A 14,445-nucleotide genomic window follows, 5' to 3' on the forward strand; every position below is an offset into this window, starting at 1 on the left:
CTGCCTGCCGCCGGCCCCATCGCCACCCTCAGCTCCCGACAGCCCGCTGCCCGCCGCGGTACCTGCCCCGGGGCGCAGCCCCGACTCTCACTGCGCGCCGCCGGCGCCCAGAACGGAGCTGTGCTTCCGCCGCCGCCGCTGCCCACGGCGGATTGGCTCAGGTCCGTCCCGCCCCCCGCTTCGTTCCCTCACCCTATTGGCCGAGACCGCAGCTCGCTGGGGCTGCTGGCGGGTGTAGTCCGCGAACGCGCGCTCTTGGCGAAGATCTCGCGAGATGTCGGGGAGGCGGCACCCGACCACGGCGCGCTATTGGCTGTAGCCCGCGGGGTTTCCCGGGCAACGCGGCGGGGCGGGGCCGAGCAATGCGTGTCCCCCGGGGCCGCGGCCTGAGGGGCAGTTGTGGGAGCGACAGAACGGGAGGTGTTTCCGCTCAGCACGGTGACACCGCCGGTCCTCCCCGCACTCTGCCCAGAGCCACCGAGTTCCACTCCCAGCTGGGCTGCTCGCGGCGGGAGGGCGGAGTGGAGCGCCCCGCCCCAAGATGGCGGCGCGGTGACGCTCTGCTCCGCCCGCCACAACTCTATGGCGGCGCGGCCCTTCTCGCCAGGAAGCAGAAGCACGGCATCCGGAAGCGGTAGGAGCGGCGCGAGCCGGAAGGGCGCGTGGTGGCCGGCTGCAGGTGAGGTTACCAGGGCGACCCGCGTGGCAGACAGGGCCGCGGCCCCTTGGCAGGCAGGTAGGCAGGCCGGCCAGGCCGGGGGGAGAGGTGGGGACGGCCGTGGATCTCGGTGCTTGGGGCGGGGGCGCCTGCGCGGGACCCGGGGGCCCTCCTTCCTGTGGAGACGGTGCGGTGACGTGTGCCTGCGTGCCAAGTTTCTGTCCGCAGCTCGCGGTGCACAGTGAGTGCTTGAACAGCGCCTCAGACACAGGGTTCGGAGTTGGGTGGTCCTTTGTTCAGCCAGGAGTTGGACTCGATGGCCCATGGGGTCTATTCTGATTCTGTGATTCTGAGAGGAACTGGGAACATTGTTATCCAGAAAAATAGGGATTAAAAAGTAAGAGTGTCCGGGGGTATGTCTGGTTGTGCAGTAAATGCGCACCAGTCAGGAGTGAAGCTTGGATTTTGGGAGTCTGTGGTAGAAAGCTACCATGAGAACTCATGTGTTCCATAGGCTTATGGAAGTTGTGGGCAAGGAAATCCCCCACAGCTGCCTTGTGGTGAGTGGTCACAGAATGCATAGGCATGGAAGTACATGAGAAGAGCAAAGAAATAGCATGTGTGTATATATATGCATGCACGTTGTGTATTTGTATCACCTTGAGGTGGGAGCGGTGGTGCTGGCGATAAGCTGTGTCATTTCTCACAGTAAGTTGCGTCACTGGAATCTGTCCTTATTCCTATTTCAGCTTCTGATCCTGGTGGCATGTAGTGCCTGCAAGAAATGTTCATTTCCTCACTCCCCGGAGCAGAGGTGTGCTGTACACAGCTGAGCATAAGGGGCTGACTGGGGACCCTGACCTCACCTGACTCTTTTGACATTGGTTAGTGCAGCCATGGGGGTGTTTGCATGAATGGAGAATGTGAATTTACTTCCCATAGAAAGTAGCTTGTTGGTCCACCTAATTCAAAGGTCCCTTGTTTGAAGTGCATCTTAAAGCAAGTGACATATGATGTGGGTGTCCCAGAAGAGAAGCACTTACATTTAAAAGCATGAACATTAAGGAAGCAGGAATTGATTTAACGTTGATTATAGTTCAGGAGTCAGATTTTAAAATATTATTCTCTCTTCACGCCTCTATAGCGTCTTTTAATTTTGTAAGCACAGATGGGAGTATGATTAACTGGATTATTACAGGCCACCCAATCTTAAAATGTCTCGATATATTCGGATATGTGAGATTCTGTACTTACAAAAAGAGACAGCACGAAGCTGACTTGCTTTCTTCATCTTTTTTAGGCTTCCCCTATAAAATGGGAATTCTTATTGCAATTCTGGGAGTCTGGTTCAGCTGTTCATTTGTAAAAGGAGATTCTAAAGCTGTAACAACGTCTCTAACTACAAAGTGGTCTTCAACTCCTTTGCTCCTTGAAACAAGGTCAGTGCATTGTGATTTTCATTCACAAATCAGAATATACTTAGAGTATAAAACAGTATAGCTCTCTGTGTTTAGAAGTTGTAAATTGCTTTTCTTAGTGTTTACTATGAGATTACTTCGCGATTACTGCTTTCAGAGTGAGGCTGGATAACGCCCTGGGCAACCTATTCTTGTTGTGGATGTCCCTGTTCATTGCAGGGGAGTTGGACTAGATGGTCTTCAGAGGTCCCTTCCAACTTTAAAGGATTCTATGGTGGATCAGCTTTGTTGTAAGCACTCCTGTATGGTGTCTTAGTGTCCAGTTTGCCATGGACATATTGGTTTCTATTTCTTGTGATGCAGCTCTGCTCCTGCATTGTGTCTGTGCAGAGGCAGCTCTCTCTTAATACATTAGCCCATGAGCAGCAATCAGAAATACCCCATTTGCTACCATCCAAGTGCTTTTATGGACAGCTGTGTCCCTGGGGAGCTGTAGCTTTCGGGGTAGCTGCTTCTGTTGCCCTCCCATCAGATGCATTTGACATACAGGCATGGGCAAGAGCTGCCTTCTGCCTGCCTGAACCAGCAGGTTGTGTAGATACGACAGTGAGTTAATAGTGGCTGCATTCGTGCTGATGTGCATGAATTCATGATCTAATGTGAATGAATATTGTTAGCCATCACCTTGAGCGTGTCACATTGCAACGGTAATTGGAGTTTGTGAATTAAAAAAGAAATACGCAGCTAGGAGTTTTGCTGGTGTGGAATAGAGAATGCATGATTCAGTTTTGTGGTGCTTTGGATGCCAGTCATTACCAATTTAATTTGCTGGCAACAATAACACTTAGCTGAATGCAATCGTTACTATGCTTGAGGAGATGGTATGAATATTTTAAAGGAGATGGTTACGATTTTTATTGTTTGTATTCCTTTTGTTGTGCATTTGAACAAACATCGTAGAATTCTTATTAATAAGTGTTTTTTGCCTCAGAGGTTTTCCTTGGACTCTTCTTTGTGTAGGATTCTGCAGTAAAGCATTCTTAACTCTGGCAATGACTGTAGGTTTTGATGTGTGTCTGTTCCTTGCATGGATTTAGCTCGAGTTTAGCTTTGTTCTTGTAAGCTCTGTAGGTGTGCCTGCAGAGATCTCTTTCAATTGAAGATCTTAATTTGCTTTTTTTAAGGTGTTGTTTAAGTTAGGGAAATAATTGTATCATGCTATAAATGAATATGGACAAACCACAGTCACTGTTTATATTGTATTTTATCTATAAAATGTTTTGAATAGATGTGTTAACAGTTACATGGGATTGGTGTACAGGCCTGTTTGCTAAATGCTGGCCTCTCCCTGCATGTCTGCTTAGCGTTTGACAAGTCTCAGTCATTTCACTTCACAGTGTAACCATCTGACGATGTCAAGGCAAAGCAGGACTTCATGGTGTTTGTGCAAGTGTGTGTGTGATGAATTTGGTATTGTTTAGAGGTGCTGCCATACATGGAATTCTGCCTGTGTTAGCACAGTTTGTTCATGTGCAAATAGTTGTGCATTGGACATTCTGCTGGGCTTGACGTTGAGTGACAGAACAGGCGTGCTCTGGGTGAGAATAATTACTCTTCTGTAACCTTCTCTGTAGATCTTCAGTTTGAAGACTGAAAAATCCTCAAGCAATAAAGTGCAAAGCTCAGGTGCTGATGCCAGGGTTTAAAGACCCTGACAATATCAAACATTTTGAGGGGAATAACTTAGAACGATCTCAGAGGGAGCTTAGGAGGAAAGCTCACCCTAGAAGACTACAAAATAGTAATCCAATAATAATTCCGTGCCCAAGGCTTGGTTTGTAACCAGACCATTGCATTCCAAGACTTTGGGTAGCTCTGTTCATCTCAGAGTCATGAAGACTCTGAATTCCAGAGTCATGCAGCATTGCAGAGCCAAGTCATTCCTGCTGCTTGATGTACCCAGCACCTCCATTCCATACCCAAACGTCTCAACAGTGCTCATTGCATTTGGTCAGAAAGGCTTGGAATGAGCACGTACGCTACTACAGTGGCTAGTGGGCTCCACGTCTTGTTTCATATGCCAGAGGATGTCATAATGGCACAAGGGAACTATTTTGTTATCTAAGGCTCTATACCTACATAACTATGTACTTAGTACACGGGGGATTGCAGTGTCATGGTTTGAAGCTGTGACTTCTCTTTTTGCTCATTAAAAAAACCCCACACCACTTCAGCTAGTAGCTCTAACCAACTATAGTTTGTTGTAATAAAGTGAACAAAAATGTTTGCATCACATAGAAGATAGCTAGCAAAGAAATAACAGAGGGAGAATGGCTCCCAAAGTGTGCATTTCAGCCTTTGAGAGATGAACAGGTGCTGTACAAGCTTCTTTCGTGCAGTATGCATTTGTCCTGGCCTGCAGCTATTAGTTGCTTTGTTTGTTGTTAGCTTTCCTGGTTTGCTTTTCTCTAGTAGTAGACAGCTTTCTGCCATGGGTAAAGATACAGGGGGAGCTGACCTTCTGTGAAGCTTTACAGTGTATTAGTATTGTGAGAGAATTCACAGACCCAGCTATCTCCTCTCTTCTTCAGTGAATTTTTGTCAGAAGAAAGTCAAGAAAAATTCTGGAATTTTGTTGAAGCCAGTCGAAATATTAGGACATCTGAACATGATGGTAAGTTTTAATAATGATTTTCTTGAATGATTACTGGAAATTGGCACGGATGAAAAATGAACTTTTTTTTGTCTTCCATTATATAGTATTGTAAAAATCTAATGAGGGCTGACTTCGGTATTGGTTTTATTGTGAAGGTACTTGAGGTCTTCTGATGTCCGTTTGACAAAAGCAGTAGCAGACAACTGTTTCACTTTCCTATTTCTGTCTCCACATCAAGCATAAAATACTATTTTTTTCTATTTCTAAACTGAAATTAAATGGGAGCTCTTAACTGTTTCCCTGCTCCCCAGGCCTGTTTGCATACTTAGCAATGTATATAAGTGTCCATTCTCTCAGGGGTGAAGTTAACTCTCATCCATGTGTGGCACTGATTGTAATGAAAATTAAAGAGGAAAGGTCATGTGCATATTTTCAATTAATGTCAATGGGTTTCTGTTGATATACATCTCAATTAATGGGGATATGGTATGGGAAGGTAACTGCTTGTACTCTGACTTTCCAGGCAGTGATTATTCTGCTTACCATGAAATGCTGAAGGTGGCCTCCCAGAGCTTGTCACCTTTACAGCAGAATTTGTTGAAGTTTTCCTTGTCTTTACGTTCTTACTCTGCAACAGTCCAAGCTTTTCAGCAGGTTAGTACAGCACGGGAGAAATCCTCCAATGTTTTGTGGAGCATTACGGTAAGGCCTCTGGGAAGGAGCCATCTGTGTTACAAATAACAAGATCTTGAACTGACAGGTGCTTCATACAGCTGAGCTCAAGTGCACAGGTGTATGCTGATTTTGTCATGTGCCAAACTGGAGTCCATCTGTCTACAGCAGCCTAAAGAACTGGGATTTTGAAATGTTTGTATATCTTTGGTACCCACTGCACTCACAAATGTGTGAGGACTTTTAAAGAAAATTTTTATGGCTGTGTTGATGCTTATTGTGCTAGTGATGCTCCCATTATTCAGTTGTACTTAAAGGTGCAATCCATGAATGTGTAGTTGTAGTGATTAGAACCTCAAACTGGCAGCTCATTGTGCTCTGCGTTCCTTGTTAACCTTAGTGACCATACAGTTTGTTGCAAGCCATTCATTATAACATGCTTTTTTGGACCAGACAAAAGAATGCATCTTCCTTTTTCTTCTTGAATCATTTTATCGTTTGCTGTTAAACAAATGCAGTGGTTTCTGATGTATAATACAAAAAATCCCAATCCTTTGCAATTGCAAACCCCAGTTTTTGGCTTGGAACTATTATTACGGTTAAGAATAATAGGCTGAAAAAATAATTATAAAAACTTAAGAAGTATTTGTCAATTTTGTGATGTTTACCTTGTGTTTAAATTATGTAATAAATAGGAAGGGAGACCAATTGCAATAGAGCTGTGCTGTTATCAGTTTCACTTGTTCTCAGGGTAAACTTTCAACCTATTACTGCAAATATTTCAATACAGATAGCAGCAGATGAGCCTCCACCGAAGGGCTGCACCCTGTTTTTGGCTGTGCATGGAGAGAAGACATGTGAATATGACTCTCTTGGACAACTTCTAAAGGCTGCTTCAGAAAGGTATTGGCTTCATTTCCAATTGTTACATTAGATCTTAAAACTGAACCTAGCTGTACTGCTGTAGAGAGACTGTCATAAATCAGTAGTTTCTGGTTCTTCGGTTTTGATTTATCCATCTCTTGCACAGAACCGGCAGTCTCTTATTTCTTACTAGTTGTGATTGGAATTAGTATTTACTGATCCCTTGCTCTATTAGCCTTTTATTTTTATACAGAACTTCTGAATCTCAAAAAAAAAAAAAAAAAAAAAAAACCCACAAAAAAAACCTCCTGAAAATTTAAAGGACATGGTTAACATTTAAGAAAAGATATCATATTAGCTTCAAAATAGCAGTTAGCTACTTGTTATGTTTTCCTGTGTCAATTTTTAACGGAGCCTTATCAGCACTGCATCCAGTGCTGCCAGCTGTGGTACTACGTATGTATGCAGTGAAGGCAGAAGCGGTGTTTAAACATGAGAAAAAGAAATTATGAACCTTGCATTGAGTAAGGAAATGGTACGGATCACATTGTGATAATCTTCAATGTTTACTCTTAGACCAAAGCCGTTTTTGTTCAAAGGGGACCACACGTACCCAGCATCCAACCCCGACAGTCCTGTTGTCATACTGTATGCTGAGATTGGCACAGAGGATTTCTACAGATTCCATAAGCTGCTTGTTATAAAGGCTGAGGCAGGAGAAATCACTTATGTCCTCAGACACTATATTGCTGTAAGTATATATGCTCAGGGTAACACAGGAAAGAGTAACTGGCCAAGAAGGGCCAAAAGAAAAAGTGATCTCTGTTAGCTCCCTTTAAATTTACACTTGCATAATGCGTTGCTGCTTGATCATTATTTGGCATACTCACAGTTTATTGCTTTACTGTGTGTAGCTTAGGGATACAGGTTTTTTCTCCTGATTGTTTAAGTAAGAGGATCATTTAGTTTTTCCAAATGCAGAGCTAATCTCCAGACAAATTGCAGAGTTTAACCTAGAAAAACATTGCTCTAGGAAATAAGAATCAGATCTTTCCATGGCCAGGCCACCTGAGTCACTTGTTACAAAAAGCTGAGATTAACCATAGGGTGCCATTTCCAATAAAAGGCAATTTTGTTACAGAACCACTTACTGCTCCTAGTGCACCTCGTGCTGTTTGCCATCTTCTCCCATAACCCGTAACCATCGGACTGATGTTTAACTGGATTTTAAAAACTATGAGAAATTGGAGTGATTTGACTTTTTCCTGGATATCACTTAATGGTACTAAAGCTAACATAGTCATACACTGCATGTACTGCTTTCATTTTTTAAGGCAATCTGTTTATTATTGTTGGGAGAGGTACTTAAGTAAGAAATGAAGTGTATTAACACAGTCAGTCTTGGCATGGTTGTGCCATTACACATATTGTGCTATTACAACACATTACTGGAAGTTCACTCACTGTATTTATCACTGGCCCATTAGATCTAAAGCATGTACCAGCTTGGGTTTTTGAAGCTTTGGGAAATGGCAGCTTTTAATCTGTAGATCAAAACAAAGAGTGGCAATATTGTGACGTTTGCTTTTCCTGGCAGAATCCCAGTAAGGAAAAAGTCTACCTCTCTGGCTATGGTGTGGAACTGGCTATTAAAAGTACTGAATATAAGGCCAAGGATGATACGCAGGTGAAAGGTGAATGCTTATTTTAATAACTACTTTAATGTGGGCATTCCAGTTTTACAAGGTTGTGGTGGTGGTGGTGTTTTTTTGAATGAATGGCTCTTTGTCTGAATTGCAGATACTTTTCTTTCTGACCTGAAATCATCAAAATCACTATCTTTTCTTCCTCTCTATGTTCCTTGAATCATATATTCAGTAAGGCACTTGTCTTGCGAAATGCTGGGCACAACAGTGTCATGACTCTGGACTAGATCTTATTAACAGCACAATTAATGTGACCAGTTTTTCACCAGATAAGCAGATTGCGTGCAGGTATAAAGCAGTTCCTCTGCTTTAATGTCACTTAGCTTACCCATCCTCAGAGTAGAATGTTTCCTGTTCTTGTTTTTTGGAAAAACAGGATTTAGAACACTGTGCATTTATTTTCTTTTACTGCTTTCTGTAGAGCACTGACCTCTGTTTTTCAAACAGCTGTGCATCTGCCAAATGTAGGGTAATTTGTGTGACTGTGTACACTAACAAGTATACATACACACACACGTGTACATGAAGATAAATGGAAATCTCTGCTTTTAGTTAAGAGTTCAGTAAAAAAAAAACTAGTTTTTTGGTTCCTTTTTTTTTTGCCTCTGGGTATTTGGTTTTCCCCCCCTCACCCCCCCCTTCTTTTAGTAACAGATAACAGCTGTGAAGAATAGGACTCATATTTTGAATGGGGTTCTTCAGGGTTTTGCAGTTTAATCAGCTTCTAGATGCAGATCTGAGCTCTTGCTGTGGTCTGGAGTATTGACAAAAGAAACTATTGGTCTTTATTTGTAAAAGGGGTTGGATTTGAGAGGAACTAGCTCATTAGACCAAGTGATTCAGCTTATGATTTTTGTTGTTAGTGTGTGAGAATTTCCATTAATTTCTTATCAAAGAGTCACATAAAAGCACTGATATTGTTTGTAAAATAGGAGAATTTTGTCTCTTTTGCTTTTGTCTCTGAGTGTGCGTGTGTGTATGTGAATGTAGAAGTAATTCTGAGGAAAACTCGTCTGTAAATGTTTAAAGCTTTATACCAATAGCAATCTAAAATGCTTCACAAAATGGACAAATTACTTGCATTGCTATGAGCTACTGATATTATATTGCAAATTAGAGGTGTATGGCTTTCATTCAGCTCCTGTTTGATTCTGGGCGTATTCTGCATGCAGTCTTCTGTGCATGTCTGTGCTGTTTCTGCCTGTCCAGAAGCAATCGCTCATCTGAAAAGTCGGGGCTTTGATTGGACTTGAGCATGAAGCGTAGATTGGAGCTGGTCTGTGTCCGGCCAGTTAGATCACTGTGATCAGGATTACGCTCGTGGTTGGAGTTTGTCATGTCCTCTACAAAGCTTGCTTGTCCTGAGAGCTGCTAGGTCCTACTGAGTTCCTCTGCAATGCCTACATCCCTGAGATTTCCACTCAGCTTAAGCTTTTCTTTCTAAACAATCCGCCCTGGTTTTATTTCAGCTGTTCATCTGTACAGTTAGTGCCTCTTGGATACAGGTTCACAAGTGTCCTTTCTTTCCTCTTCTGTTATTGCAGTGCATTTTGGTAAGCTTATCAAAATACGTGTGAGAGCTGTTTCTGAATAATTCAGCTGTGTTTTTCTTCTCTGTGTGTTCATAGGCACTGATGTGAATGCTACAGTAATAGACGAAAATGACCCTATTGATGAGGTGCAGGGATTTCTTTTTGGGAAATTAAGGTAAAGCTCGGTTGCATATTGTTAGTCTTTGTCATATTAAGCAGCTTGATGCATTTGTTATTTTATTTTAAATATCTGGGTTATCCACATGCGTTAGCAACATACACTTTTGTATATTAGTTTATTTGAAATGATGGCAGACTTAATTACAGGAAGCCACAGAGTTGCTTGACCCTCACTCCCTTTTAGGCAGTTGTATCCTGATCTGAATGAAGAGCTGAAAGAGCTTAGAAAACACCTTGTGGAAAGTACTAACGAGATGGCACCCTTAAAAGTATGGCAGTTACAAGGTAATCTGTGTAAAGACTTTCAATATTGCACTGCAAAAACTTAAAGTAACCCTATCTTCCTGTGTTCTATGCAAATGAGGCAGTAGTGACCACGTTCAGTTAAGAGAGTTTGTCTGTAAATTCCTGCAGTGGATAGTATGGGCTTTCTAAAGCTCCTTTGCTGAGTCTGTTGAAATAGCTTTTGGAAAGTTTCTTTCATGGGACTTCTGAAGTGAGGTTTGCTTTCTGTATTGTGAAGCCACTTACTCTTAAACTGACTACTTGTATCATCTGTTAAATGCAGAAAAGCAAAGGAAAATGAATTTAGAATATGGATTTTGAATATGGATTTTATATGTAACTAATAAGCAAAAAAAAGTTGAAAGTCAAATTCTAAGATGGCTGCAATAGTTTCTTTCATTTTACTGATGGTTCACTTGCAGATTTAAGTTTTCAAACCGCTGCACGCGTTTTGGCTGCTCCTCCTGTGGATGCTTTGATGGTCATGAAAGATCTCAGTCAGAACTTTCCTACAAAGGCCAGGTAATTCTGTTGATGAATACTTTGGAAGTTTCCTTCCTTCCTCTGTTTTTTCTCAGTGGAGCATGAGACAGGCAGCATCAGTCGGGTTAATTAATGTCTGTGTTTCTATTTAGCTGGAAGCAACCACTGGGGAATGTTTGTGCACAGTTCTTCAGATTATGGCTAAAAGAGGATCTTACAGCATTTCTCTTTGGTGGGACTTGGTGTGGACTGGTGGTAAATTTGACAGAATGAGCTGTGCTATTATTGTGAAATGCTTCTGACCCTTTTGCATCAAGTCCTCAAGAATTTATTGGATAGCATTCCTGTTTGGTGGCTGTAGGCTTAACCTTTTCTCTGGATCACACTCTCCTGGGATCCCCTTCTGCAAACAGCCCACTCAACCTTGTGTCAGGCATTTATGTGCCATTCCACTACTCTTTGTACTTCATGAATTATCTGAGCATTCTCAAATTAATTTAAAGAACTTCAGTCATAATCTGGCCTGCCCAACCAATGTAGAAATAGATTCCTTTTGATAGATTTAATGACCTGGGGTGTGAAGATGAGCATATAGCAGTTATTCCTTTTTAAGCAGGTGGAGATATACTTGAGAGTAAAAGGAAGCTGAGTTCTGGTCTCTTCTTTAACAACTGATGTTAAGATTTTGTTGCTTATAGCTTCTTAAGGTATGCATTTTCCTGCCATCTAGTTTCTGGTCAGATTTGTGAGCTGAACTTGCCCATTCCATGATGGTACAATGACTAGATCCAGTGTAGGGAAAGGAGCAAGAACCCACATATCTTGTGCTGTCAGACTCCACCATTCTAGAAGCTGCCCGCTTTTATTATGGGTTAATGTGAAACCAGGCACTGAGAGTCAAAAGCTTGTCTTTCCTGGTGCAGTTTGCGTGTGAATAATGTTTCTATGTTCTCTTGAATTATATGTGTGTGTGTATATATATATATATATATATAACAAGAAAAGAATAGCACATTCCACTGTTTAATGATACCACAAAGTGCAAGTTCTTCTGATTGTAGCTCTTCATACTAGGGGACTAAGTATATTGATTTTTAAGGTACAAAAAATGGTTTAGTTAGATAAGTAATCTATTCACTAGATAAACAGAAAGATGATTCACAGCATCATGATTTTATTTCTGCAGAGCCATAACAAAAACAGTTGTTTCCTTGGAACTCAGAACAGAAATTGAAGAGAACCAAAAGGTAACACTTAAAGAAAGTAACATAGTGCTATCTCAGTTATGTTTTAATATAAGTTTAAGCTTTAATAATAATGATTCTATTAAAAATATTACATTTGGCTCAAAATATTGACCCAGTATTTTCACTCACAACTTTGTCTTAGTATACAGAAGTGACCTGTTCAGTATTTGAACATAGAATCTGTTGTCCGCATTTGTTTACCTTTATAAAATGACCTTTAAGAACAATGGAAATGCTCTATTTATTTACAGAAAACATACAGCTTAGGTGTTCTTAGGCTTTCAGCGTAGACTGTCTTAATGTGATCATCAGGACAGGACTGCATCAAAAATGAAGTAGTAGAAATTTGAATGTCTGTCACATCAGTCCACCCCAAGTTGGAGCTCTTTGTGGTGATGGCTTGTCAGCTCAAGTTATAGACACGTGGTCACTGTTTTTGGAGGAATTGCACCTGTTGGATGGCCTTCTTTCAAGTCTCTGACTTTGTTCTTGCTTGAGTGGTTCAGCAGATGTGTAAAATCTGAATGTCATAGCACTAGTCATCCTGGTTCATAGTTAAAAAGAGGCTTACACTGATTTCAGACTAACGATTGTAGGTTTTGATTGTATTTTGAACTTCTCAAAATTGACTGGATATTAAGTAAGAGTGCTTTTTTAGTCAAAGTAGAGTTAAAAGGTAGTTACACTTTGGGATTATTTTAAAGTATCTGTGCTTTATAGAGTGTAGCTTGTTAGAAAGTTATTGCCTGAAAAATAAACAGTAGACAGTTACATCTTTGTTTTAAAATCTGATCAATGGCATTTGGCTAGTCCGTTATTGAATGCACAATTACCTGAAAACTAATTAAGAGTCCCCTGAGATTCCTGTTCTGAAAGAGAAATCCCTTGTTGTTCAATAGCGATAAAATCAGAAGAGAAGGGATGCGGTTTGACACTGTCATCCGGTGTGGTTCTGGAAGGGACAAAGTGTAGAATGTAAGTGCAAGTTAAAGCTGCCTAGTGGCTTCTTTGTTTTGTGCTAGATCAGTCTGGTCCACAGGTCCATGACTTGGTGGGTGCAGTTTCATTCCAAATACATCTAGGCTACTAGATCCCAACCAGGCTAGATCTAACTCTGCCCTATAAGCTGTTCTTTGCATGATGGTCAGTCTGTGTGGGTATTGCCTGGTAGTGAAGTTCACTGGTTTTAGTAAGGTAGAGGTTAGTAGACAACTATCCACAAAAAGGTACAACTTAACACTGCATGTGCTCAGCTCTTCTTTGGGAGCTTTATTATTTAATAAAATACCTAAATTCCTCCTGACTAGATGCTGCTTTACTGTTCTTGGTACTACACGTTGTACTTTGCTCTTCTTCCATTGCTTTGCTTGTCTTCATGATATTAGGCTTTTTTAATGTCCAAACACGATGCTTCTCCTTCTTTGTTCATCAAAATACTAAATGACTTCTCTCAAGCATTTCCAATAATTTAATTGGATATATTTTAAAAATCCATGGAGGGACTTTCCAAAGCTACTGCTGAGTCATGTAGAAATGAACAGAAGTCCCACATATGTGTCTATGCACTAGCTAGCTTCAGTTGTCTTCCTCTGCCGTGGATGTGTGCATCAAGTCAACAAAGGCTGTAGTTGGGAAGTCATGTCATGCAGTTTGGAGTAGTAATGGAGGTAAAATCCACAGTTTCAACACACTAAACTCTCTAGTACTTGTATTCCGTCCACAGCATTCTTCTAATGGCCTTCTGCTTTCTTTCAGTATTTCAAAGGAACATTAGGATTACAGCCGGGCGATTCTGCTCTCTTTGTCAACGGGCTGCATATTGATTTAGACACTCAGGACATATTTAGGTAGGAGTGTTTTCTTTTTCAGAAAAATTGTATCGTGCTTAGAATCATGTATCCTGCTTGTGCGTGGATAGTGAAGTTATTTAGACAGCATGAGCTTCCTTCACAGTGTCTGTATTTAGACTAGGTTTAATTGTTAACTTCTGCAAAAAGCAAATTGTGTTTCCTTCCCTTGTGCAAATACTTGTTCAACAACAACAAAAAAAACTGCTGTGAAAACTGCAGTATCCTGTGATATCGAATGGGAAGTCACCTTTGTACCGTTCTTGTGATCTGTCCTGTGAACACACAAGACTTTGGTTTCCAAGGGCTGTCTTCAGATTTTATTCTGAAGATAGCAGACTATTTGATTCTCAGAAGATAAGTCCCTGTAAATCTTTTATCGGGAAGCCACCCTTTATCTTTGTCGAGATCTGTTTCAGTAGTGTGGAATTGAAGTTACATATGCATATCATGCCTTACTTATCTTTATTTAATGTAGTGTTTCCTAGAAATATAACTGAATAGGTTTAAGTTATCTCAAATTCCTTGGGATAGTAAGGAATAAGTGAGAAATAAGAAGTAATGCATAAACATGGCAGACTTGTCTGTACCTTTCGTCTGTTAACTCTTAGGATACAGTGAGTTATTTGTTATCTTTAAAATTTACAGATTTTTTTTTTTCTTTTCCTTCCAGCTTGTTTGATGTGCTACGCAATGAAGCCCGTGTTATGGAAGGTCTGCACAGCTTAGGAATTGAGGGGCTTTCTTTGCACAATGTTCTGAAGCTGAACATCCAGCCATCAGATTCGGATTACGCGGTGGACATCAGAAGCCCCGCCATTTCGGTGTGTGTGGTTTTATATAAGAAATAACTTACTTGCCCTTGAGCCGTGCATTCTTAAGATCTTAGGAGCATTT

General features: G+C 41.3%; 2 protein-coding genes across 11 annotated transcripts in view; one reads left to right on the plus strand and one right to left on the minus strand.

Moving 5' to 3' along the window:
- Window positions 1–207, minus strand: part of SAP130 (Sin3A associated protein 130) — a 19,117-nt gene extending 18,910 nt beyond the window's left edge. For 3 of the 5 annotated variants that reach the window (XR_002438077.1, XM_021394949.1, XM_021394948.1), the window contains exon 1: window positions 63–207. The gene's annotated coding sequence lies outside the window, so the exon portion shown is untranslated. The remainder of the gene's footprint in view (window positions 1–62) is intronic. The other 2 variants (XM_021394947.1, XM_021394946.1) reach the window with 1 other exon arrangement.
- UGGT1 (UDP-glucose glycoprotein glucosyltransferase 1) overlaps window positions 363–14,445 on the plus strand; it is a 41,443-nt gene continuing 27,360 nt past the window's right edge. The window contains exons 1-14 of one of the 6 annotated variants that reach the window (XM_021394918.1): window positions 365–679; window positions 1,408–1,542; window positions 1,959–2,097; window positions 4,668–4,750; window positions 5,256–5,386; window positions 6,195–6,307; window positions 6,845–7,019; window positions 7,866–7,962; window positions 9,603–9,681; window positions 9,871–9,971; window positions 10,394–10,493; window positions 11,641–11,701; window positions 13,457–13,548; window positions 14,222–14,372. In XM_021394918.1, the coding sequence (XP_021250593.1) occupies window positions 1,973–2,097; window positions 4,668–4,750; window positions 5,256–5,386; window positions 6,195–6,307; window positions 6,845–7,019; window positions 7,866–7,962; window positions 9,603–9,681; window positions 9,871–9,971; window positions 10,394–10,493; window positions 11,641–11,701; window positions 13,457–13,548; window positions 14,222–14,372 (1,308 nt within the window). In that variant the 5' untranslated portion in view covers window positions 365–679; window positions 1,408–1,542; window positions 1,959–1,972. Of the gene's footprint in view, window positions 737–880; window positions 900–1,407; window positions 1,543–1,958; window positions 2,098–4,667; window positions 4,751–5,255; window positions 5,387–6,194; window positions 6,308–6,844; window positions 7,020–7,865; window positions 7,963–9,602; window positions 9,682–9,870; window positions 9,972–10,393; window positions 10,494–11,640; window positions 11,702–13,456; window positions 13,549–14,221; window positions 14,373–14,445 lie in introns of those variants that run through there. The other 5 variants (XM_021394917.1, XM_021394919.1, XM_021394914.1 and 2 more) reach the window with 5 other exon arrangements.

Source organism: Numida meleagris, chromosome 4 (assembly GCF_002078875.1).
Source record: "Numida meleagris isolate 19003 breed g44 Domestic line chromosome 4, NumMel1.0, whole genome shotgun sequence".
Lineage (NCBI taxonomy): Eukaryota > Metazoa > Chordata > Aves > Galliformes > Numididae > Numida > Numida meleagris.